Genomic DNA, 24,625 nt, shown 5'->3' on the forward strand with positions numbered 1-24,625 from the left:
AATGTCATTGGAGAAGTTTATGAATCCAAGTATTTGCCAAACAGGCTTGTACCCTCTGTTCTGCAGTTTCAGGAAAAATAATATTATTATAGAAGTAAAATAAACACATGATATCCTTTTAATTATTCCTTGCTAGTGTTCAGATTATCATTTATGCCAGAGAATATCAGGACAAAGGCAACACCCTGCTTCAGGGCAGGTATATCAGAGGAACCAGTGGGATCCTAACATTATTGAAAAGCATAAGAAAGAGAAAGATCAGCTTGAAGAAGAGGATGAAGAAGAAGGTGAAGAGCAGGAAGAAGAAGAGGTAAATATTGCTGATTTATTAACAGTGAAAACTATTATAATGTACTCTAGACAAAGCAGAACAAATTCTGATATTCTAAAATATCACCATACTACAAAATTAATTTTGCTCAACTTTAATCTTAATTCAGTTTTTGTTCTACTTTAAGAGATGTGGGATAATACTTAAATGTTTGGTTTAAATGACAGCAGATGGTGCTTATTGTAGAGCTTAACCTGGATTCAGTCTCTAACTCTGAAGTCACCAAACTGTTTCTTGCCATAAGTTAAAAGAATGGTAACTCTATACTGTCTGTTTCTTGGTCTAAGCAAATAAGAGCACTTAATTTCTGTTTATTGTAGCAAATTTTACTAGTATTTGCAGGCTAGTAACTTATTTCCTGGTTTTGGTGTTAGACTAATACAAATGGATTTTCTTTTTTTTTTTTTTTTTCATTAAGGTGTTAATTCTGAATTCAGGTTGAATTGTTCTGGTTTATAATGCTGGCTAGAAACTTACCAATGCAAGTTCTAGGCACACTCCTCAATTTGCAGAAACTACAGTTCATCAGGATAGGATCACAGTCAGCAATCACTGGACTAATACTCACTGCAATACAATGGAAAGCTACTTTATTTACTTTTGAGTAAAGACAAAAATTAGTACATTATTTTCTTTCTATATCTTGAAATATTTCACTTTTCATTCTGCAGACTGTAGAAGATTCACTTCCGCTGTCAGAATTTTTGCATCAGTTAGTGCAGAGACCTGAAGATACTCTCGAAAATGCAGAGGAAAGAGTTGGAATGTATAAGGATATAATGCTTCATCCTTTAGAAGTAAGAAAAATCAAAATAACATGATTATGCACAACAAAAGACTTTTTAAAATATCTTGCACTATTTTCTTTCTTTTTTCTTTAAGTTTGAGATTTATTTTATGGAGGTGGGCACAAGGCATGCTATGACTTATCCCCAAGTTTTGAAATTCATACTGAAATCAATGATAGAAAGTTGTCATCTGTAGCTGTTGTTTCTACTCTGGAGTCAACATAAAGTAATCCCCTTTGAGTTTTAAAAGTGAAACCATTCCTGCCACCGCAGATGCTTCCTTAATCTAGGAACTTGATCTGAAGGAAATAATTTAAGAGCCCAGTGTATCATCACCATTACCAGCATTCTACCACCATTCTGGCATGCAATCCCATAAGAAATCTGCTCTTTGCATCCATTGCCTTCTACTCCAATAGATTCTCTTCCTCACCTGCTTCACTGCTTGCAGATTTACATACACAATAATTAGCCCATCAGTTTGCTTTATCACCTAATTTCTTTCTGTAGCTCTGACATTGTTTTTTTTCTTTCCTTGTGTTCATGAAAGTTGGACTTACTATATATCTTTTTTTTTTCCCCACAAAAAAAATCAAAAAAACAAACAAACAAACAAAAAAAAACACAAAACAAAACAAACCCCAGAAAAAACAGGAGAACGGGTTCAAAGCAATAATTTGATATTTTCTTTTTTTCTTCTTTTTTTTTAATCTCCTGATATAAGCAACTGTAAAAACCTCACATTTGCTGCACACTTGACAACTACTGTTTATTTATGCCCTTCAATTTCCTTATGGATTACATAAACCTATAGATAAAATTGTGTAAAACTAATATAATGTTCTTTGCTAGAGTAACAAACTTGTTACTGTTGTGAAGTGGAAAACAAAAAATGTGGTGTCTTTAATTATTATACAGTCTCACATGGATTTCTCGCAAGCAAATTAATAGAAAGTTGCTTAGACTAAATTACTTTAGGATGTACACCAAACTTGAACACTTTCCACACATTCTACCAGTCAGTAGGTCTTACTTAATCTTCACAGATGATCAATGTATTAGTGAACATAGTTAGTGGTCCACTAATACATTAAAAGAACATAGGGGTCTATCACTTGCCCAGTTAGAGGTTGAGATGATGAAATTGAAAAAAAAAAAAAAAAAAAAGCTTATAAGATGTGCAGCTTGCACTGAACTGGGATAGGTAGAAAGAACTTTGGAGAACAGACTTTGATTTTTTGATCAGTTGTTAGGATTAAATTGAGTAGAAATAAGTGTGAAATACTGCAGTTAGGGAGGAAACCTAATGAACAACAACAATGTGAAATAATTGACTAGACCTCAGTACTGCAGACAATCGGCAATCTGTGGGGTTTTGGTTAGTCATCAGCTGAGTCAATAACTGTGATACTATTGTACAAAAGCAAATATTATGGATGTACTAGTAAGACTATTGTATATTAAAACCCCCACAAACTATTATCTTCTCTGTAGAAGAGTATTAGAAAAAAGTAATTAGTTGTTATCTGTTTCTACCAAAGATAGGACAAATAATTTATAGAATAGAAGACTTAGACTAGATACAAGGAGAGGAACTCTGACCATAAGAGTAGTGAAGAACTGGAACAGATTACCTACAAAGTTGTAAAGTCACCTTCACTAGACTTTTTCAGGGCTCAGGTTAGATCAACATCTGTCAGGAATGGACTGATTGCTCTCAGTCCTCAGACAGAGATATTAAAAATGGACATGGGATGTCTAGTTTAGTCTAATACCTTATTTACTAATGGAAAAATTAAAAATAAGAAAAATCAAATACATTATTCAAATGTTACAGAAATTGAGAGTCAGGACCAAAATTTAAAACATTGGTCTCATGGCTGGTATTTCCAAGAAATCTGTTAATTGACATTGTCACCATTTTCCAGCAGAATTAAGGTAGTTAGACAATTAGAAGTTGAATTCATACACGAAACATTGCTATATGTTGATTCTTTGTAGATCTCTTATATTTGAGCTAGGATATCTAATCTGTTTTCTGAACCCATTGTAACTCAAATTTTTGAATTCTCTCTATATTTATCCATCACCAAATAAAAGTTTCACTCCAGAAGACTTTTATAAGTCATTGTGTTATGAAAATTATGCATGCCAGCCACCATAACAAGGTTCAACTCTAGGTTTCTGCTGAATCAGTAAACTGAAAGATAGACTCCTCTATAAAAGTACTTTTTATTATTAGCACAACAGCTCGAGCCTCTGAAGAGGGCCTTCAAACAAAGAACCCCCTGGGCAATTATACCCTTATAATTTCAATCCCCCACCCCTCGTGAGACAGTTTGGACTAGTGGTCACATGAGGGTCTGGGATCTGCCTGTTCTTCACTGGGTCCCATCATTGTCTCCAGGCATGCTGTTTATTTTCTTATCTCTAAGGTTGCAGCTTCTGTTAATGAATGTAGCTTCCTTATCTTCTGTCTTGAACTGGTTCTGGAGCCTTCTTTGACCTGACTAGATAAAAGTTCAACATATCTAGGTAAATGTTCACAGTTTGTGGCAAATTTAGCAAGTTATGCTAAACAAATTCTATGTAAGTAGTATACCAAATCACACAACAGTTGGTACAATGAATTATGGGTTTGCTGCAGTCCACAGGAGTCTAGCCTTTGATATGAACAGGAACAGAATGAGGTTCAATGTCATTACCTGATTAACCATACTCAATAGATAAGTATTTCTTTGTTCTTAAACAGGACTTGATGGCTGAACAGGATAGTCAGTATCTTATTGAACTGGATGGAAATCAACAACCAGATGATCTCTTTCTAGTAAGTAAGCACCAACTTAGTTAACCCCCACTAGAAAATAATTTCTCAATTCTGTGGCTTGCTTTCTTTATTAAGAAAATCCTTTATTAAGAACATTTATTTATTTCTTTATTAAGGTGGCAAAAATTTAAGCTGTGTATAAAACTCATTTAATTACTATTGGAAAACATGACCTTTGAAATGCTTGCTTCTGTTGCTTCATTAAAACAATTATGAAATTCACTGCACCACCCCCCAGGCTTAATTATATGTTACATGAGAGTATTTTCAGGCAGGCCCCAAACTCTTTTGTATTGTATCCATCTGGTTTTAGCACTTTATTTTGTGTATTAGTGTAAAATATCATTATAAACATGAGAAATTAAAACATTTCATGTATATTTACAGAATTGGCTTATTTTGTGCAGGTGTCTAAAATAACGATAGAAATTTTATGAACTTTGATACTGTTTTACAGTGTAATAGAAGACATTTTATTCTTTTAACAATTCTCCTGAGTGCTTGTGTCTAGATTTTTAGCTCATAACATAGCAGGTCATTCTCACTATTAAAAAAATACCGTGATAAAAATTGAAGATAAATAATCTTATACTCTGCCTCAGAAATAAGAGTGTCTTCAAATCAGAACCTAAAGTGTGGGTTGAAAATGAAGTGAGAGATTGTCTTTGACAAGGTAGGAAGTGAGCTGTTCCTGCAGTTTCCCTCCTGTTGTTTGAAACAAATTGAATCAATTATAATTTTGTAAGTATTATTCCAATTTATGCTTTACTTTACTACCAAGAGTAGTCATATGGGGAAAAAAAACCCACTATTTTTGCAGAGTTGGAACATAAAATTTCCTCATTTATGATCTGTTTGTGAACATTGCAACAGAAAATTTATCATAAAGACAAACAAGTTGTGTAGTGTTTCCAAACATTTTACCTACAAGCAAGGCAAAGACCTATTACGAAATTAGTGCAAATAAGACAAAATCTGTTGTCTTATTTCAAGAGCACTTTCATTCAAGCAAGATTACATTCAGGAAATCCTTCAATTAAATGTAATATAATCTGATTCTCATTGGCAGACATCTGGTTTAAGTACCTTTAAATAAATTAGCCGAAGTTGTATTACTTACAAGTGTGCATAATCTGATCTCCTAAAGAGACTTTCCTCCTTTTCAGATTGGAGATTATCTGAACACTTCTACTGCTTTGTGGGAAAGAATCCTTCACAGCCTATTCCTTTAGAAGGCTTGGGATTCACAGCATAGTGAGGAAATATAAAGGCTCTGATTCAGCATTTGTACTGATTGTATCTACCAAGCTGTTAAAACTCAGCTCAATAACTAGCTTGACTTCAGGCTAGAAACAGGACCTTAGTGTATAGGTAGCCATTATACAAATAATAAGTTAAAATTTTAAAAATACTTGGGGTCCTTTTGAATCACAAAAGCAGTTTTGATGGGTACTAAGTCAAGAGTTATTTTCTCTTCAGTCAGTGGTAGTTCGACTTCAGTCTCTGGGTGTTCAAAATGGAGCTCCTATAACTAGACTTCAAAGTCAGCAAGAAGAAACACTGGAGGGACTGGAAAATGTAAGTGTGTTTTTCTAAAATGTGATTGACTGTAATAAGTATAAAAATATCTTTTATTTTCTGCTGTAAGCTTATATTACAAGATCTTTGTTTCACAGCAACCAGTTTGTTTTACCATGCAATAAAGGCATTTTTTGAGCCTTGATTTTCCAGAATTGTGAATTTAAGATAATTCTGGGACTATAATCCACTTAAAAGAGTATAAAAAGAAAAAAGTCTGTCATTTTAAGTAAAAAAAAAAAAAAAAGGTGATTGTGATAAAATTGTGAACAAAATGTTTGTATTGGCAATAGAGGAAGAATTAATTCCTTCCAAGAAGATAAAGACACTTTAGCCAAAGTGTAATATTCTCAGCAGCTGACTCTTAACTCAGTCTTTACTCTTCCTGAATTAATATTAGCCTGCTGTTTCTCATTTAGCAACATCCTGCATAGCTGAAATCACATACATTGTATTTCCTGTAATTAATTAGAACATGACAAGTTAGTGCTGAATGTTTCTGAATCATGACAATTATAATTTGTGACCCTTCCAAACAAAACTGAAAAACATGTCTTTGTATAAATGTCTTCACCTATATTCACTTGCAGTCATATTCCCTATTTCTTAAGCAAAACTTTGAATTTATGAATGGTACTGTAACTGGGAGATCCCACCATTAATCTGCAGAGAAACAACCATCCCTTCACTTTCTGTTTTCTCAGTTCCTGACAAATTCACAAGTGAAAGAGTTTCTGTGTCAGAGGTTGTCTGTATTTATTATTTAGTTAGTCTGTGTGTTTGTATTAGTCTGCGTGTACACTTTTAGCATCCACAGTATTTGTGGCAAGGAGTTCTACAGCTTAACTGGACATTCTATACAGAATCACTTCCCTTTGTGTTGAACAAGCCACCTGTTAGCTCAGTGTCCTCTATTTGTTGATACACAAAAGTCAGTAAAAAGTTTTGTTCTCTGTATCTGCACTTTAACTCTTGATTTCAAACTTCTGCCCTGTTCTTATGAGCTGTCTTGTTCCTGGACTAAGAGTTGCAGTCTACTTTATCTTATTTCTTCTTACATTAAAATCTTTTTGTGTGATTGATCAGCCATATTACCTTTTTCTGAACCTTTTCCATTTCCTCTGCATACTTCTTGAGATTAAAGTAGCAGAATGCACATAGCAGTAAAGATGAGGGCAGGATATAGAAAGTAAAAAAATAAAGCTTTATCTTCTATTCTGTCTTTGATAAACATTCCTAACATTCAGCTTGATTTTCTGACAGGTCTTGGACATTGACCAAATGTTTTAATGGAAGTATGTATTATAATTCCAAGATCTATTTCTGAGTAGTGACAGTCAATGACAACTCGTAATTTTCTGTGTAAAACTGCTATTTAATGCCTGGCTTCCTAGATTCTGAAGTTCTTCACAGCCAGCACTTGCCTGTACTATTCTGAATAACTTGAGAGTCACCAGAAACTTTAGGTTTCACTCACTTTTCACCTTCTATAAAAGGTGACTTACTCCTATCACATGATATTTCCACATGCTTAAAAGAGATATTTTGGCCTTGTTATTCCCCCACAAAGACCTTGGTTCTTTCTTCATCCCCTTTAGAAGAAATCTTGACCATTTTCTGTCATCTTCAATAAATGGCTGATTTGTACCTCTTTATTGTTTTAAGCTTCTGAAAATAATAAATGAGGCTTACAGTAATTAAGTACTATTAAATAAAACTGTAAAATTAAATAGTTTCTCCTTAAAAAGTTCTACAGTTCTGAAATGTATAGTTTTTAAAAAATATTCTAAAAAGTGTGATGTACTTTTCTTTTTAGGTTTGCTTATTTTCTAACAAAATATTTCAAAAAAGGCTAAGAACAATGCATATGTAGCTTCAGACAAAAATTGCTTATGTTGTAACTGCTGTTTTAATAAGCAGGATGAACTTTTCCGGGTCCTGTCATCTTACAAACTAATAGCACACAGATATCGATGGCGTAGAAGCAGGTGGGGTCAAGCATGTCCTGTGGCTCTAAAGCAAGGTGATATTGTAATGGGAAACCCAGACTTGGCTGTGAGGTTAGTGGAATTTAATACTTTCTATTTTTATTCCTATTTTATAAGATAACTGCCTATATCTGTTAGCTTCTCTTCTGTTTTAAGTTTTCTAGGTAAAATGTACATACTGTCATCCCCAGAGGCACTGAAAACATTTATGTTGAATCCACGGCCTTACCTGTTACCGCCCATGCCAATTCCTCCTTGTAAAGTACTAGTATTTGGTCCTCCGTCCTCTGGGAGAACAACTATTTGTAACCTAATTGCACACAAATATAAAGGAAAGGTAGGTTTATAAATGTTTTACATAATGTATCAGCTTGGGAATCGGTTAAGCACGTTCTTATTCCTGATGTGTTATTAACATACACAATTCCAAACATATGGATTACAGATGAAATGTAGTAATTTAGTGAAATCGATTTATATAAAAGTAGCTAAATTTAAAAAATATTTTTATTTACCCTCTATATGAGACAAATACTTATGTGTGTTATTTGTCTTAGCATAAGAATATTATGAATAACTTTTGTATCTAAGATAATTAAATGTAAATGTAAATTAGAAAATATTTTTTCCACAAAAAAAAAAGTCCTGCACTTGAATTATATGTACATGTATCTGAAATTTGCAGAGCTTTTCCAAATTCATTTAATTGTATAGAAGTTGAATCAGTTGCTATACTTATCTCCTGTGATATTTTTATTTTTTCAAATAATTTCACTAGGTTCTTGATATGGCCAAACTCATTCAACCCCGTATGGAAGAATCAAGACAAGAAAACATTGAGCAAGTGCGAAGGGATACAATAGAAAAGGCTATAACGGCAGTGAAAAATAGGTTGGGGTTAGAAAACCAGTCAAGAGAATCAGGTGAATAAGGTGTTCCATGGTCTTTGAAGCTATCTTATTTACTTTAGGTTATTTAACTGAAGCAATTGTTGTTACTTTGACTTATAAAATATTACAGAAGTTGTTATAGTTGTTGTGCTTTAAATATGAACTAAAATAACATGCAGTGAAGGGAACAGCTGAGTAGAATTCAGGAGTTTTGATATATATAAATCCTCTGATATTGAGGGCCACGAGTTGATTCTGACTGATACTAGTTGGAAACTTTCTGTTTGAATGACTTTCTGACAAGTTAAATCTCTGCAAAATTTAAATTTTCTTCAAGAAAGCAGCTTGTCAGCTGGGCTGATGTGAACCCACAGTCTACAGATTTTCCACTTTGGAGCAGACTTCCAAGTATGCTGTCTCAGATGGCATATTCACAAGACTCTCCAGCTCTGTCACATTTAGATTTCTTAAGCTGCCTAGGTTGTTGCAGCTTCATTCGGAAAATATTTTGAAAATATGATAATAACATGGTCTTTTGATGTCTTTTAAACAAAATTTTTATTTTATTTTTGCAGGAAATTCAGTGTTTTTTTTCAAAATTATTTCTTTTGAAATTAAAATTTTCCATTGAATTGGAATTGCCTTTTCCAGTTAGCTCTAGTTATGGTTTAAATGGACTATCAAGACATTTTGCCTTATTCAACTAAGCAAGGAATCACCATACTTGATTTATGCATGGGTAGATACATATCTAGCAAGAAGTCAGTGTATTCCTCTGGTGCTGCAAAACATAGAAGTTGGCAGTGATACAGAAACCATTAGTGTTGCAGTAAGAATAATGGTGAACTATTACACCAAAATTAAAACCATTAAACAGTGTCATGTTCCAGATTCCTGGCTATGTAAGTACTTTTGAGGACAGGTATGTGAAATCATATTAGGATTAATGACAACTTAATCCTAAATAATAACCTTGGAGAGCTCAAGCAATTTTATTGCAAAACAGAACTGGAAACAGATGAAGGATGTAAATTGTCATAGAAACTCAGAAAGCTTCAGAAGGAGACGTTAAATATATTTGGAAGCTTGAATCTAGGTGTAACTATCACAGAAAGTATTTATGCAAAAAAAAAAAAAAACTTATGCAAAAGACATCATATCAGTTTAATTAGTTAAATTGCTTCCTGACTGTCCTGAGTGCTCCCAAGTCCAGTTCAGGGACAGACAGTGAGGCTGTGAAACTCCACTGAAGTCCACAGAGTTTCTATCTACTGTCAGAGTAAGTCAGCTGGTGCTAAGGACTCAATATCCATGTCGCACGGAGGACTTTCAGACTAAGTGTATTGTGATCTCATAGGCTGAACACTTAATGGTTTCAGCATAGCAAATGTGCATCTGGAAGGAATCAGTTTGCATGTTTCAAGACTGCTTTGCCATGTGTTTCAAAGCATGGGAAGGATCAGGAAGTTCACTTAAAACATACTCTTCTGATTCGAAGTCAAAAGGTAACAACTCAGGTCCAGTCTGTTATTGTGCTCAGATGACACCCAGCTCAAACAGAACGACATTGTTCTGTTTGGGGGGAAAATAGGGGAGGGTATTAAATCGGTTAAGCTGAAGAATTGTTTAGGACTTGTGTATTTTTAAATTATTTCCTGGCTTTTGGTCATATTTCTGATCTCTTTTAAGGGGAGGAACAAGCATATGAAAACGGGTACTGCTAGAGAGCTGTTTGTGTCTCACGGGCTGATGGGTACTAGTGTTGCCTTCACTAGGGCTGGAACAGCACTTGTGATTTCTAGGAGGTGTGTTTGGGGGATTCCACAGATTGGGAGGCTGCAGATGAAGAGGAGACTAACATGTAGCTGGTTTTATCAGATGGATTTTGTGATGAAGTATTTGTATAAAAGGTTTTTTTACCAATCTAGTTTTCTATGAATTTAATATGATTTCATAACTATAGGAGACTTGCAAGAACATAGTGTCAAAGAAGCAGATGATTCTGAAGAAGCCACTGAAACCAGAAAGGAAATAAACTTGGAAGAGGGGACTACTATAAAATCTGCCATCATTCAAAAAAGTAGAGAGTAAATCTTAGCTATTTTAAGCACGTTATTACATGCCCTCAGTGCATCTTGCCAATTAAAAATGAAAGACCATACTATTTTTTAACTCATTTACACTTGTAGGATTATTTTAAATTTTCTCCTTGTTGCTGATACCGTTGTTTTGAGAAACCTAAAATTTTGCCATTGAAAGATATTAGCCCATTAATACCACATTAGTGTACATGGGAAAAAACTCCCACTGACCTCTGTAGGAGCTAAGTGTGTATTTTGTTGAAAAGTTTGGGGTTTTTTTTTGACTTACATATCTTCTTATAGCATAAGATTGTTTCAGAATTTTTTAATAGATAAGAAGAATAGGTGTTAATTCACACACAAACAAAAAAATAAGTGAAGAGAGGAGCTAAATTCAGGAGTGGGAGTTTTTGCCACTTGAATATGAGATACTTAAAAGTATGCTAAGTGTTAATTAACCTGCTGAAATAAGTTTCTAAGCCTGACATTTACAAATAGTAGTGTATTTTTCATACAGAACAGACTGATATTTCATCTCAGCCAAGGAAGACAGATTATTAGGTAGATCCAATTAATGGACATTAATGAAATATAAGTATCTAAAATGGAAATTAAACAAATGTGGAGTGTTGAGGTAGTTTTTACAAATTTATTTGTCTTTTTAAAGACAAACATTTATTCCTTCAATTATATTCTTCCTTTAATTTATGATATTCTATACCAGCAAAAGATATTGAAGAGACCACTAAAGAGAGATCTATTTCTTGAATTGGAGAAGTAGAATATAATATCTTTAGCTATGATAACTTTAAAGTCTGTTTGGTTTTGGATTGGGTTGAGGTTTTTTGCAGAATGGAAACATTTAGCAAGATAATTGTCCCTTTCCCAGGGAGCTTGTAACTTGGCAAAAATACGCTGATAATGTGTAAAATTGTGCACGTAAAAAGTATCAACAGAATCAATGAAAAATCCTGGCATAATTACAGAAAGTAAATGTGGCATTTTTACAAAATTGTGCTCTTCATATAGTAGATATTGCATTTGCTTAAAACAGTTCTTCACCAAATTTTATCAAATTAGTATGTAAACTATGAACTAACTCTGGACGTTCCTTAAAAAATTTTTAAACAACTACAGTCCACTGTGTCAGCAATTAATAACAAAATATGGATCCAGTATGAACGCTTTGTACCAAACCCAGAGAATGCAGATTTCATGATTGTTGACAATATACTGTCTTGATCAATGAATTGTATTGATTTTTAAATTAATCTGCTCAACCTTTTGATTTAGGAATCAGAAAGAAATCAAAGGAAATTCTCAGGTGCTGCAGGTGGTGCCTGATTTTTCTAGTACACAAATGTCATTCCATTCATATTGAACCAATATTTCACTTAGTGGTAGAAAATACTGTACAGTTAAAAGGGTTTTTTTTTGTAATGAGAGAGGAAACCAAGATCTTAAAACTTATCTTTATGAAATACACTCTAGAACTGCATTCAGAAGAACTGCTATTTGATTCTTTCTCGGTATTACCGTGTAACATTGCTTAGAATGGCTGCTGCACTGTAATTATGAAGTGGATGGATTTAATTGCCTAGCAGTTATACCTGCCTAGAGGAAATAATTATTTCAGAATTTTTTGAAGCACTTTTAAAAATCTATGTTTTCAGAAATGTCAGAGGTAACTGCTGATCACCCAGAAGTTCAAGCAATGGTAGAAGAAGCCATAAAACGTGCATCAGTCTCTGAAGTTACACTGTCACCTGAAATATATGCTGAAGTACTGGAGACAGCTATTGCAGAGGTAAAGCACTTTTTTCCTAAGAACAGCCTGTAACAGTTTATACATCATCTATATATGTTCTTACTTTTTCTGTTTGAAAGACCAGTTTAGTTTATATCACGTAGTCTGAAAGCTTACCTAGGATTGAGGAGAGACTGAGCAAGATTGCGAAAGACAACAAATCTATTGAGGACTACTATATATATATACAAATTATTTCTGTCTTGCAAAGTACCTGGACTACAAATTGTTAAAGGCTGGGAGAATTACCTGAGGGAAGTATCACTGTATGCTTGCCCTGTTGTTATATTCTTAGTCACTATTAAAAAAGCTCAACACCAGATACAAGTGCTTGAAAAGAATTGTGTATGAAGGTTTATACAAGAATTTTGAATTGTTTTAAATTTGTTTACTGGTTTGTAACTATTGAGACTGAAATCTAAATTATTTGTAGGCAACCTTAAAAAAACACGGTCACATTAATCTTTTTTCGTTTTAAAATGGTTTTATTTCATTTGGACATATAAAGTTATAAATGTCTTACTTTTGATTGACCTGAAATGACAATAGAGAAAAATCATAACATTTAGAAAATCATTTGGTATTATGCAGTCTTTTTGAACAGCTCACAGAGTATCTTAGTCTTTTTATGTTACTGAACCTGACATTTTATAACAGCTTATGAAGAACAACAAAGACAGGTTTCCTGGTGCTCCAGAAAAAGGAGGATGGGTAGTGGATAACTACCCTCTGTCAGTAGATCACTGGTCAGCTTTATCAGAAAAAGGACTTTTACCTGACACTGTTGTCTGTCTGAAGGATACGGAAAAAGATGGTTAGTAAATGTACACTAATGAGAATTAATATTTTTTTTTCTGTATATAAAGCATACTTATAAGAAAAAATAGTAGTTATTTCTCATTTATAAAATTTCAGGTGTCTAGAGAAGGAAAATTCCAGCAAATCAACAAAGGTACTCCAATTTTCTTATAATTTGGATTAAGAGAATTACACAGAATTTGAAAGAGGAATGTTTTACAAAAGCAGTAAAGAAAATTCCTCAGCAGCAAATAGCACTGGACTCATTCAGTTTCAGACTTTCATATTCTGTGCCTGGCTGGCCACCAGTTTGCAATGTGGCTCACAGTCAAATTTTCCTGCCCGTTCATTGGTTTCCCCACTTGCAAAATCAAGTTGTAGATATGAACTTTCTCTGCTTGAAAGAAAACAGAGGGAAAAATACCCCTATGCAGATGTATCCTGCTCCCCATTCTGGGATAAAAATAGTTGAGCAACTTCTTATCCAGATTGATACAATAGCTTAGTACCCATTAATTCAAAGGAGGGGAAGTTGGTACCAGGCATGGAAAACGAAACAGTATCTTACACTGTTAAAAGTTTTGCCTGCCAAATCCTGTAGTAATGGATTATGCCTGCTTGATTCATACCACACCACAGGTTTCATTGTCCCGTGGCAATGTCTGATGATTACCTCTTTGATCCAGTCCATTAACAAAAGGCCTTTTGGTAGCAGAAATTTCCCTTCAAGACAGGAACGATAGGTCTATTCATACTTAGTTCAAGAAAGCTCAGTAACTGCCCAATATCAGAGTCAGTCCAGAGAGCTTTTCAAACCCTTGTCCCTGAATATAAAAATCAACCTGAGCAAATCAAGGTTACACAGTTTACTCAGTACAGATTTCTTATAATAAAAAGCTTTTCAGAAGCATGTCATCTGATCAGCTAATCATCCTCACAACTCTACCTAAGCTACTTAGTCTACCTACTTAGTCATGTAGCTTTGTGAAATTTTGAAACACCTTAAACATCTTAACTAAAAGTCTTCCAGTGTGTCTGGAGCTTGTATACAGACTAAATACAGACAGAACACTTCTATGAGAAAGTTCTGGATCCACTGTTTGTCAGAAAAATTGTATTTTCTGTTCCTATCATTCAAGAAGACCTCACCTCAGATACTTCCAGAAAGAACTTAAGGACAAATTTAATTTCCACGCCTCATCTTTGCTTCCCAGATATTTAAAGCATATTGAAATGTTCTTGAACCTAGTTTCTGGAACACAGTGCATTGTCTTTTCTTACAACCACAAATAGCACCTTACTCATGTAGTTGGCATGCAGTAATGTAATGATAATACTGAGTAACAAGCAGCAGGAGTCAAATTCTAGCCTTTTCTGCAGGGAGAGGACTGAGGTGGGAGAAATGCTTTCAGAATTATGTTAAATTTCTCATAACTTCTCAGAATTTATCACGTTAATGAATTAACTGGATAAAAGTTGTCTCATCATCCCTAAAAGACTTTATTCTGGATCAGATGCTTTGGGAATAGATAATTCTTCATGCAAAGCATGTTGAAAACTGGTCAATAGTAACTGCCCCATTTTTTCCTTAGGGAAGGGAAGAACTTAGAAGTCCATAGCAGAGACTTTAAGACCTCTCTAGGGCTTTCAAATTATTTGCTTCCTTCCTGCAATGTACACCTTTCTGCCATTCCCATTAGTTCTTAAAACTAGCTCGCAATTACTTGTTCTACTCCAAACAATCTATTTTATACTCTTGGTAGCCATCTTTTCCATGCAATTACCTTCTGGTTCTCTAGTCTGATAGGTGGCAGATTCTTTAAAGTATGAGTGTAAGCCCTTCCTAGAAGCTAGATAGGCCCCTCATGAATCTTAAATTTTGTGCTCACAACCCTGATGGTACCTCTGTTTAGATTAACACTGTTATAATCTTTATATCACACAGCAAAAAAGACCGCTTTCTTAATTCCAGTCCATTTGGCCCTATGTATAAGTAGATTTCAGGCTTGGAAGGAAATGCACCATTCCCATTTTTAATGTATTTGAGATGATAATGAGTCTATACCATAATTTTACCCCCAGAGCTGCATCAGGCTTTCATGTGAATCAATGACAACTTATTCTTCTTCAAAGTTTCATTCACTGGTGGGAGGAAATTAATTAACGTACTTTAAATGAGAAAGCATATATTTTTACTGTCTCAGCTTGAAACAAACCACGTGCAAATTGAATACAAGTCATACTATTTCTAGCCTATCATAACAAATCAAAGTGAAATATAATACTAGCATAGAGATTTGCTTAACAGACTTCCATTTGCATTAAAACAGGACATTACAATGACATTGTTCTTTCAATGAGAATCAGCTGGTCTTCCAACAAACCTGTTCCATTAACAAGCTTCTTTTTTGTTAACACTCATAGCAGATATTCTCAGGCCAGCCACTTAGGGCTTTGCTAAATTATTATCCATTATTCTAAAGGCTCAATTTGATGAAGTAATACTGAAATCCTTCATCAGATGAAACAATATTGAATCATTTGAATGAGAAACACATGTGCTAGTACCCAAAGAAGAAAGAATGGTTATAGTATAGTAATTGTGATTCTTCTGGATGTTCTGCATATGATAATTCTGTAATTAAAGCTGCTTAATTTCAGTTCAATGTCCTTTGGACTCTGAATAATTAAGTAAATTAATGCTCCTTGGCATTGCTGCTTCTCATTAATTATTGAGAAAACACAGAGATGGGAAAGTGCAAGACTAGGCCACCAGGCAAAGCCACTGAAAACCCACAGCTTTTTTGCAGAAGAATACAGAGACACAATTATCTAAAGATGAGTTTACAAACTACATGTTAAAAAATTCCTTTCTCTCACCCTCCCTTTCTCAAAAAAAGATTTAATTGAAAGTATTAGTTTAAAATATAAACTGTTCACACAAAATTATAATCTGCTTCAAATCAACACCAGTGTTCCTAGTAGTTAAGTAACATGTTTCTCACCATTCAAGCTTAGATAAAAATACATTTTATGTTATTTGATGATAGCGATCAGGTGAAATATGGGAGCAACAAGTATGAGTGAAAAGAAGTGAAAGGGACAACATCATAATGTCTGCTATAGGGTTTGGCTAAAAGTCTTGCTTTTTGCTTATGGATATGTTTCCTTGAATTTAGCTATTTTGTTTGTTTTGGTTTGTTTTGGGGCTTTTTTTTTTGTTGTTGTTGTTGTTTTTTTCTCTTTTCTTTCATTTTGGCAATTGTGTTAACTCTTTATTGGATTCCCACTAATTTCTGTCCCTTAAATAATAATGTAGTTGTGGAGTTTACATTTTCACAGCATTTAGAGTCATTACTTTGCAAGCTATTCCCTGAACTAATCTAAACTAGCATAATGCCACTGATTTCAGCCACACAGCCATATATTATAAATCTGTTTGACAAAGTAAGTCAGTCAGTAGAGTTCCTAGTAGTAACAGCATATTCTTCATTTCTGCCAACCAGCTTTAGTAGTATAAGTATGTACATTCTTTATATTTTTATTTTCATGTTTTTCATTTGTTTCTTCATAGTTTTCTTTGTACATATACAAACAAAATAAGTGCCAGAGTAATGCACGATATATGGAAATATAAAATAAATCCTTTCAGTGCTGTCTCCCCTTACAGCCTTCATCATAACATTCACCTATCCCAGACTCAGTTTGTTAGGTGCTTGAAACTGAAAAAAAAAGCTCTAAAACCTTAGAAATCATTTAGTATAATAACAGAAACCTTAATATAATAACAGTTCAGTGGTATATATGCCTTTTCTTGGCTTTAAAAAGAAGTAGGAAACTTGTCTACCATTTATTAAATAATTTGCCTAACTCAAATAACTTTAGTTTTATACAGATGCATAAAACTCATTACTGTTGTGTAATTGTACTGCAGGAGTCTGGATACTACGCAGAACATACTTAGCAAATAAAGATGTAATTAATTCTAAGATTTTGAAAAGACTAACAGATGAAGCATTAGAAACGAAAGAAGAAGTAAGGTAAAATATTCCAGATATCTGAGCATAAAAAGTGAGCACAAGAAAATTCTAGCCTTACTTTGTGTTAAAGGTATCAGTGCATTTATCAGCACAAATGTACTAAACCAGTACACTAAGAATAGTTGTGATGTATAGGAAATAATCCTGTGTGTTAACTTTGAGGAATACCTCATTTAGATCAGTAAATATTGTGGCAGAAGATTTTCTTGCTAAATGCATTTTCATTAGCTTTTCTTTAGTCCAGCCTTTTGATGCAATGAGGCAATAATAATTTAGATGAAGAAATATATTTGATTTTTAGTTTCTACATCCCAAATAATATTTCAGTTCCCAACAGTATATTTCCACACCTTTACTTTAACATTTAATATATCTGGAACTTGCTTCAGTAATATTTGTCTAAGTCTTAAGACGAAAAATCTTTTCCTTACAGAAGAGAAATGCAAGAAATACTGACATCAGAGGAGGATGAAACTCTAGAGGCTGCTGAGGAGGAAGGTGTGTGTCATTTGACTTCTATTTTATCTAATTATGTGTTTCAAATCATTTAGCAATTTGGGTTTGATGCAGATTTTACAGTTTTTATTCCTTTTTACATTCAGCTTCTAGAAAAATTACTTTATATTACTACCTTTGCTTCCTTCAATGATTCAGGCACTTATTTCTATGTGTCGTTCTTAATGGATGTTACAGAATATAGACATGCATTAAATCAGATAGCACAGTTACAGTTTTCAATAAATCTGAAGGACAGGACTCTATCTCCTCTAGTCACTTTTCTAAGTGAGTTATTAACTATATTGAAACTTGCTACTTATCAAAAAATCTGTATCCCCTCACAAGTTAGAAAACATTGTTAGAATTTAGCCAATAGCTAATAAGAAAATTGCAAAACTGTCTGATTTTCTGTTCTTCCTCCCAGAAGCTCAGCTTGAAGCAATTCAAGGGTAATGGAAATTATCTGAGGAGTGGCTCTCTTAACATGCATTAATTGCTGAATCTGGTAGCAACATACATTATGAATTGCTGAATCCAGTAGCCCAGTAGAGGTGAGGGTGCTGCAGCTCCATGTCCCCGGGACCATGCAGTAATGAGTCTGAGCATGTATTCCCATTTCCCCTTTCATCCATTTCTTACTCTATTATCCATACTTGTTCCTCCCCAGTCCACTTTGATCCCTTCTTCTCCTTGCCTTTGGTCCTTCTCAGAAATGCCTCATACTATTATTAGCCTCTCACAATCCCAAACTGCTTTTCCTGGCATCCACTAATGAATTTTATACCCTGTAGGCTGTAATCCTCTGCAGACAGGAAGAGCCTCTCTGGCTGACTTGTCTCAATAGATCTCACACCCAGACAATGCCTTCATCATCCTCTTTTAATGACCCGGATGGAAGCCAAGTCAAGGTTATGTTTGTTCTGATTAGGTTATTCAGGTTCCCCCACCTGTCATTGTTCCTCCCCTCCTTTGTACTTATGGAGATTAGCCTTTAATAACATAATCCAACAACATACAAAAATAACAGAATTATGTCTGTTACATGAGGTTTCCCCTCTAATAACAGTATCAATAAAACACTTTGAGTAAAGACTTTCTTACTTTGCTTCTTTCTGTATTGACAGAACTGCATATTATTTTTGTTTAGCTACTCTTTATTTCTTCTAAAGATACTACCTTTATATCAGAATTGTTCTATACTTTGTTCCCAGCAATGAAAATATAATTGTCCTGGGTGGGAGTGAATAATCTGTGAGCAGTGAGATTCTGGGAGAAGGCCAACTGTCACAAATAGGCCAGATTGCAAAAATCAGACAATTCTGTCCGTTGGGTCAACTTTTAGAACTAATTCCAGTTAGTTTCAATGTTTTTGAACCTCAACAGTCAAAAAAGTTGCAGTGTTGTACTTTTCTTTTTGCCGTCTTTCATCACTGCCTACCTTCTTAGAAGAATGTTGCTGTCAGATTTGGATCTGCTGTCAAGATTAAGTACCATACACAAGCATCTGTCTCTACATTAAGAACTAGGCTGGCAACTTTAGAGTATTTTCTTCTGCTGCTATGGGATCTCAGGGTTTCTCCATCATAGACTAAATTATCACCTTAGGCCTGGAGCTGAAATTAAAAATTAAGCGCATGAATTCACATTTCTTGTTTTTTTCCTCTCAGCAGTGGGGGCCTAGATTGCTGCTACTGTCTTCCTTTCAGACATAACATATTGGTTTCTGTAGAAAAACATTATGCCAAAGCTTAAGTTCTGTATTGTCAGTATGTCTCACATACACTTGCTTTCATTACCCAGTCTGGTGTTTATTTTAACTATATATAACAAGGCCTAAGTCATAAAGGTAATATAAGATAGACTGGATATGATAACATGCTTTTAATTTTTAATTAATTAACATTTCACCTACTCTCTGAAAAAAAAAATCTAGCTCTGTAGAGTTCTTTAAATTACATATAAACTTCAAAAGAATTCTACATTATGACTTTTTGTAGTTCCTAATAAAACACATAGATCTCCAAAGTGAATGAGTTCTAAAGTATTAAAGGGTTTTACACAGATACTCTATTATCTCTGTCTCAAACAACAAAGTTCATCTAAGTTCTGAGTATCTAACCCATTTTGATCTGAGTACATCAAAACAACAGTTATTAATGATAAAAGTAATAATGTCACCTACACTGTTGTGGTTTTAACACGCATTAAGTCCTCGTTGAGAGAAAATCATGTTTTCCGGCACCTACTTTTGATTTCAATAATCAAATACTGACTCACCAAAACACTACAGTCATGCTGCTCTTAGTCTGATATCTGTTTTATTTCACATGTAATGCCATCAGCACATTGACTGCAGCTTTTCTCCCATGTGACATCTTTACAAAAATATAAATGAATGATATGTTCACAGTCTGGGGGTTTTTTTATATAGCAGTTATGATATATAAATGAAAACTCAGAAAAATACTCCAGAGCCCCAATCATGCTCTTCTGATGTCTCATATATCATATCATATGGGAATGGTTCAAAGCTGCGTCAGGGGAGGTTTAGACCAGAGGTTAGGAAGCATTTCTTTACAGAGAGGGTGGTCAGACACTGGAACAGGCTTCCTAGAGAGGTGGTCGATGTCCCAAGCCTGTCAGTGTTTAAAAGGCATTTGGACAATGCCCTTAATAACATGCTTTAACTTGGCCAGCCCTGAAGTGGCCAGGCAGTTGGACTAGATGATTCTTGTAGGTCCCTTCCAACTGAAATTATTCTATTCTATTCTATTCTATTCTATTCTATTCTATTCTATTCTATTCTATTCTATTCTATTCTATTCTATTCTATTCTATTCTATTCTATTCTATTCTATTCTATTCTATTCTATTCTATTCTATTCTATTCTATTCTATTCTAATTCTAATTCTATTCTATATAAAGAAATGTTCGTTTCAGTAATTGCAATTTTTGTAACCTCAGCTGGGACATGGAAGTAACTGGGATTGTTCAGGACTGAACATATTCAAATTTATAATATCCTTTGTGTTTAAAAGGAGAAAAAATGGTTCCAGTCATGAGCAAGGTACTTACACGTGTCTTAATGAGAGTGAAAGGAAATGGAGAAGGAGACTTTGGGTAAATTGAACAAATGTATTTAAATGAGTTAGGAAGCTAAGTTCAATGCTGAAAATGTCTGTTGAGGGTACACAAAACAATTTATGTGGCAACTCTTTCTTGTAGTGTCTAGCTGAAAATTATAGCCCCACATCTTCTTTCATGTCCGTTGACACAATTATTCTGAGCTTAATTTTTTTTCAGGAATTTCTTACTATATTTAAGCATTTTTCCAGTAGCTTTTCAGGAGTATGGATTTATTTATACTAGAAGACAGCTATATGACTTCATGAGAATGTATTTCAGGCACTGTAGAAGAGTTATACTGCTTCAGGTAGATCTGTGGGTTCATTCCAATCTTCCTGTAGTAATATTTGGCATATTTCCTTCCTGCCACGTTTCAGCAATAGAATATCCCATACAGTTGATAATAACCACTGAAGCAAAGAGTTTTCATGGTTTAAGAGTTTATTTTCTGTACTTTGTTTTTCAGCCCTGTTTTTCTGTCAGAGGTTACCCCCTTCCTATAACAAACTCAACTGAAGCACATGTACGCCTATGCCCCAGTAGCTCAGGGTGGTGTGCTAATTCAACCTCATCTTCACTTGTCTCTTCTGCTACTCTTGCTATTTGGGCAGAAGCTCTTTCAAGAAATAAATGGGTAGCTGAAGCTAATCATTTCAGCTGTTGTGTCCCATGTTTGTCATTCACAGCTGTTAATATCAATATTTGTTATAAACTATTTAATATTGATCCCAACCCCTCTCTTTCTCATATGACAGATGGTGGAGGATCAAATCAATACCCATCTCTTTAGCTTTTATTTTATGTTTTTGCTTTTTTTTATTTTTATCATCATGTTAAACTCAGTAAGACATTTTAAACAACAACAAAATAAATATAATAATTAAACCCATACATGTTAGAACATTTCCTTTTAGTCTTTGAAAAGAAATGCTTTTTGGAATCAGTTGTAATTATAATATTTACCAGGCAGTTGAGGTGTGCTCAGTCCAACAGCCTCTGAATGTATTTCCCTTGTATTTATTGGCTGGCTTGCATCCAGATTTGCTTTTTTTCCTTCCTCTAACTGAGGGAATTTCAGTGAGAGAGTTTGAACAAGGATATCTTATTAATCTGCAGACAAGGGGTAGCAAATTACTTGTACCACAAACTTCAAAGCAAGCTATAGGGATATTAACATCATAGTTTGTTCAGCCTTTGAGCAAAGTTGCATGATCTTCAAAGCCATTCTGCCCTCCTTCATAAGCCAGATATGATAATTACGTTCTAATATGTGTAATCACAGCATTTTAGGCAGAGAAATTTCAAAATCTGAAACAAAAAGGTTATGAACAACTTTCTCAATTAGATCCCAAATACCTTCAGTTCTTAAATTATTTTAGTCTCTCAGAGAAATAAAGGCTAAGAGATGTTGGTTTACTACAACTATGCATTCCTTTGCAGAAAAAAGAACAGAAGCCTATGATTAGAGCTATCAGCCTCTCTGAAAACTCTTGTCACTTTCTGAACATCTGACAGACAAAGGACATCTTAATTTACTTTGTTTAATGTCTGTCCATCTGCCTTCCTTGACCCTGTCCAGCACCAGTCTTGTAAATCAAATCTCTGAAGTATTTAGACATGCTGTAAAAATTCAGACATACTTAGCTCCTGTGCCACAGCTATTTCCACTGAAGTGTCTAGGACTGTCTGTGATTAAGTTATGAATGCATGTGAGAACTTGCATGTTGACAGCCTTAACAAAGTGTCTTCCATTTTGCACATATTTTTCTGCATGTTGCTTTCTTTGTGTATATTACAGACTCTTGATTTATTTATACAGAGATTCAAAACTCATTTTGCTTGACTGCACTCCTGTATATATCACAAGGAAATAACAAACTAGAATAAGTGAGGAATTTTCTCAATTTGACACGTTAAAGGTGGTGGGGTTTTGTCTGCTAACCATACAAGAGATAAAGTTTTCTGATTTTGCATAAGTTTTCTGACTCTGCATAAATCAGAAAATCAATGTTTCCAACCTGGTTTTCATTATGCTTGTGGTTTCTTTGCCCCACCGCCCCCCCCCCCCAAAAAAAAAAAAAAATGTACAAATGGTGTAATCTCAGATTTTAAAATATATTCTTGTTTAAAACCATTTGAGTTTTGGGTAATCATAACTTGAGATGTACTTGTGGTGTTTTATTACTCTAACAATGGTCTAAGGACATATGCAAAACAAGGCTTGTATGAAAAAGTAATATTCTTTATCAACCAACACAGTTGGAAAAATTACATCAGTCTTCAGGTGCACAAGCCCTTCTTCAAGTCAGACGCACTTCTGCCCAATAGGAGCTGTTCTGTAGAACACCAAGTGCACCCGTTTGCAAGGTCTTGTTTTAGGGCATAGTTTGAGAACAGAACATACAGATTATAATAAATGAAAAATATTCTTACATAAAAGCACTGAATTAAATAAAGTACTTCTGCACTTTATTCACAGTCATGTGTCATTTGATAGATTGCGTGCCTTTCCCCACAAATCAGGTAGCTGATATTAAAATATTTTGGTAAGTGTCCCACACCTGAGCATTAGAGTAACTAACTCCTTTTTTGGAGATGATCAATTATAAATTTTGCAGTGTGATCCAAAAATTTATTTATTTCTATAGTGTCTCTATCACTCCTCAGTGTGTTTGTTAAAGTTACTAATGATTTTATTTGTGCCAACAGAATTTGAGAACAATGATGAGCAGCTTCCACCTGAAACTGAACAAATGCCCCAGAAACAGTTTAGTGACTCTGAAGGTTATAAAGAAGAATCTAAACCTACAGGTTGGCCTTGTATCACATGTAATCTTTCCTACTTGCTAGTATCAAGAATTATATCCCTTCCTTTTCTGCAAGCTTTTACTATATTTGAAAATTGGCTGTAAATAAAATTCCTTATGTTAAGTTTTTTCTTTTAAAAAAGTTTATAATGGAATAGTCAGGTTCAAGTTATTTAAACACTTATAAATGTAAATAAAGGCATGTTGTTATTTCCTGTTAAAAATAATGCACCAGGTATTTGCACTTTGAAAATCAAAATCCCACTATTGCCTCTACTGCCTAAATGCCAAATTAATAAATGTGTACATTGATCTATGGAAATAACAAATAGAGTGAGCATTGCTGAAATTCCAGATTGACATAACCTATTGTATTCAGAAATCCATGAGTACTCTCTACAGGATGAAGTTATAATGGAGGAAAATCAGAGGAAAAAAAACTTTAGAAAGTCACTCTCATATATTGTGACCCCCCCAAAAAAGTAGAAATAAGAAAATACCAGGAAAAAAAAAAAAGGGGGGGAGGAGAGGGGGGTGTGGGGGGTGGGAAGGGAGAGCAGAAAACAAACCAGGATATAATCAAATTGCAGTATACAGAAATACCTACATGTGACTTTAACAAACCCCAGTTCTACAGACCATTTTCGAATTAATATTATATCCACATTATTCACAAATTACTAGTCCATTCCTTGTGGCAAGGGATCTTGAGAAAAATGGGAATTAATTTTACCTTTGGATGTGAATGGTCAAAATATGTCCTGCATTTCCCTTAGTCATCCACTGGCCTGCTAACAGCTTGCTAGATTTCACAAAGGATCATGTTTTCTTCTTTTTGATATAAGGTAAAATTCTACAGCACATGGAACTTCAAAGAACCATAAGCTAATGAAAAGATATACAAAATCCTATAGTAGCTTTCTCTCAAAACCACTTTGAAGGCAACTCATCTTTAATGGAGCCAATCTGCTTTAGTTTTTAGAATATAGATTTTAGCTTTGTCTACTGGAATTTTTAGAATATGTTGAAGCCCAAAAGAGAAATAAATCCAACATCAACCATTTT

The 24,625-nt window shown here is 34.2% G+C and overlaps 1 protein-coding gene across 8 annotated transcripts in view; it reads left to right on the forward strand.

Moving 5' to 3' along the window:
- AK9 (adenylate kinase 9) overlaps positions 1–24,625 on the forward strand; it is a 72,735-nt gene that overhangs the window by 14,113 nt on the left and 33,997 nt on the right. For 4 of the 8 annotated variants that reach the window (XM_033005700.2, XM_033005707.2, XM_033005702.2 and 1 more), the window contains exons 7-18: positions 137–310; positions 1,003–1,128; positions 3,872–3,946; positions 5,426–5,524; positions 7,442–7,584; positions 7,669–7,849; positions 8,291–8,435; positions 12,157–12,290; positions 12,948–13,104; positions 17,023–17,128; positions 17,562–17,626; positions 23,463–23,564. In XM_033005700.2, the coding sequence (XP_032861591.2) occupies positions 137–310; positions 1,003–1,128; positions 3,872–3,946; positions 5,426–5,524; positions 7,442–7,584; positions 7,669–7,849; positions 8,291–8,435; positions 12,157–12,290; positions 12,948–13,104; positions 17,023–17,128; positions 17,562–17,626; positions 23,463–23,564 (1,507 nt within the window). Of the gene's footprint in view, positions 1–136; positions 311–1,002; positions 1,129–3,871; positions 3,947–5,425; positions 5,525–7,441; positions 7,585–7,668; positions 7,850–8,290; positions 8,436–12,156; positions 12,291–12,947; positions 13,105–13,205; positions 13,243–17,022; positions 17,129–17,561; positions 17,627–23,462; positions 23,565–24,625 lie in introns of all 8 variants that reach the window. The other 4 variants (XM_033005706.2, XM_033005701.2, XM_033005705.2 and 1 more) reach the window with 4 other exon arrangements.

The sequence above is a fragment of the Tyto alba genome, unplaced genomic scaffold (genome assembly GCF_018691265.1).
Source record: "Tyto alba isolate M040663 unplaced genomic scaffold, T.alba_DEE_v4.0 Super-Scaffold_40, whole genome shotgun sequence".
NCBI classification, from domain to species: Eukaryota; Metazoa; Chordata; class Aves; order Strigiformes; family Tytonidae; genus Tyto; species Tyto alba.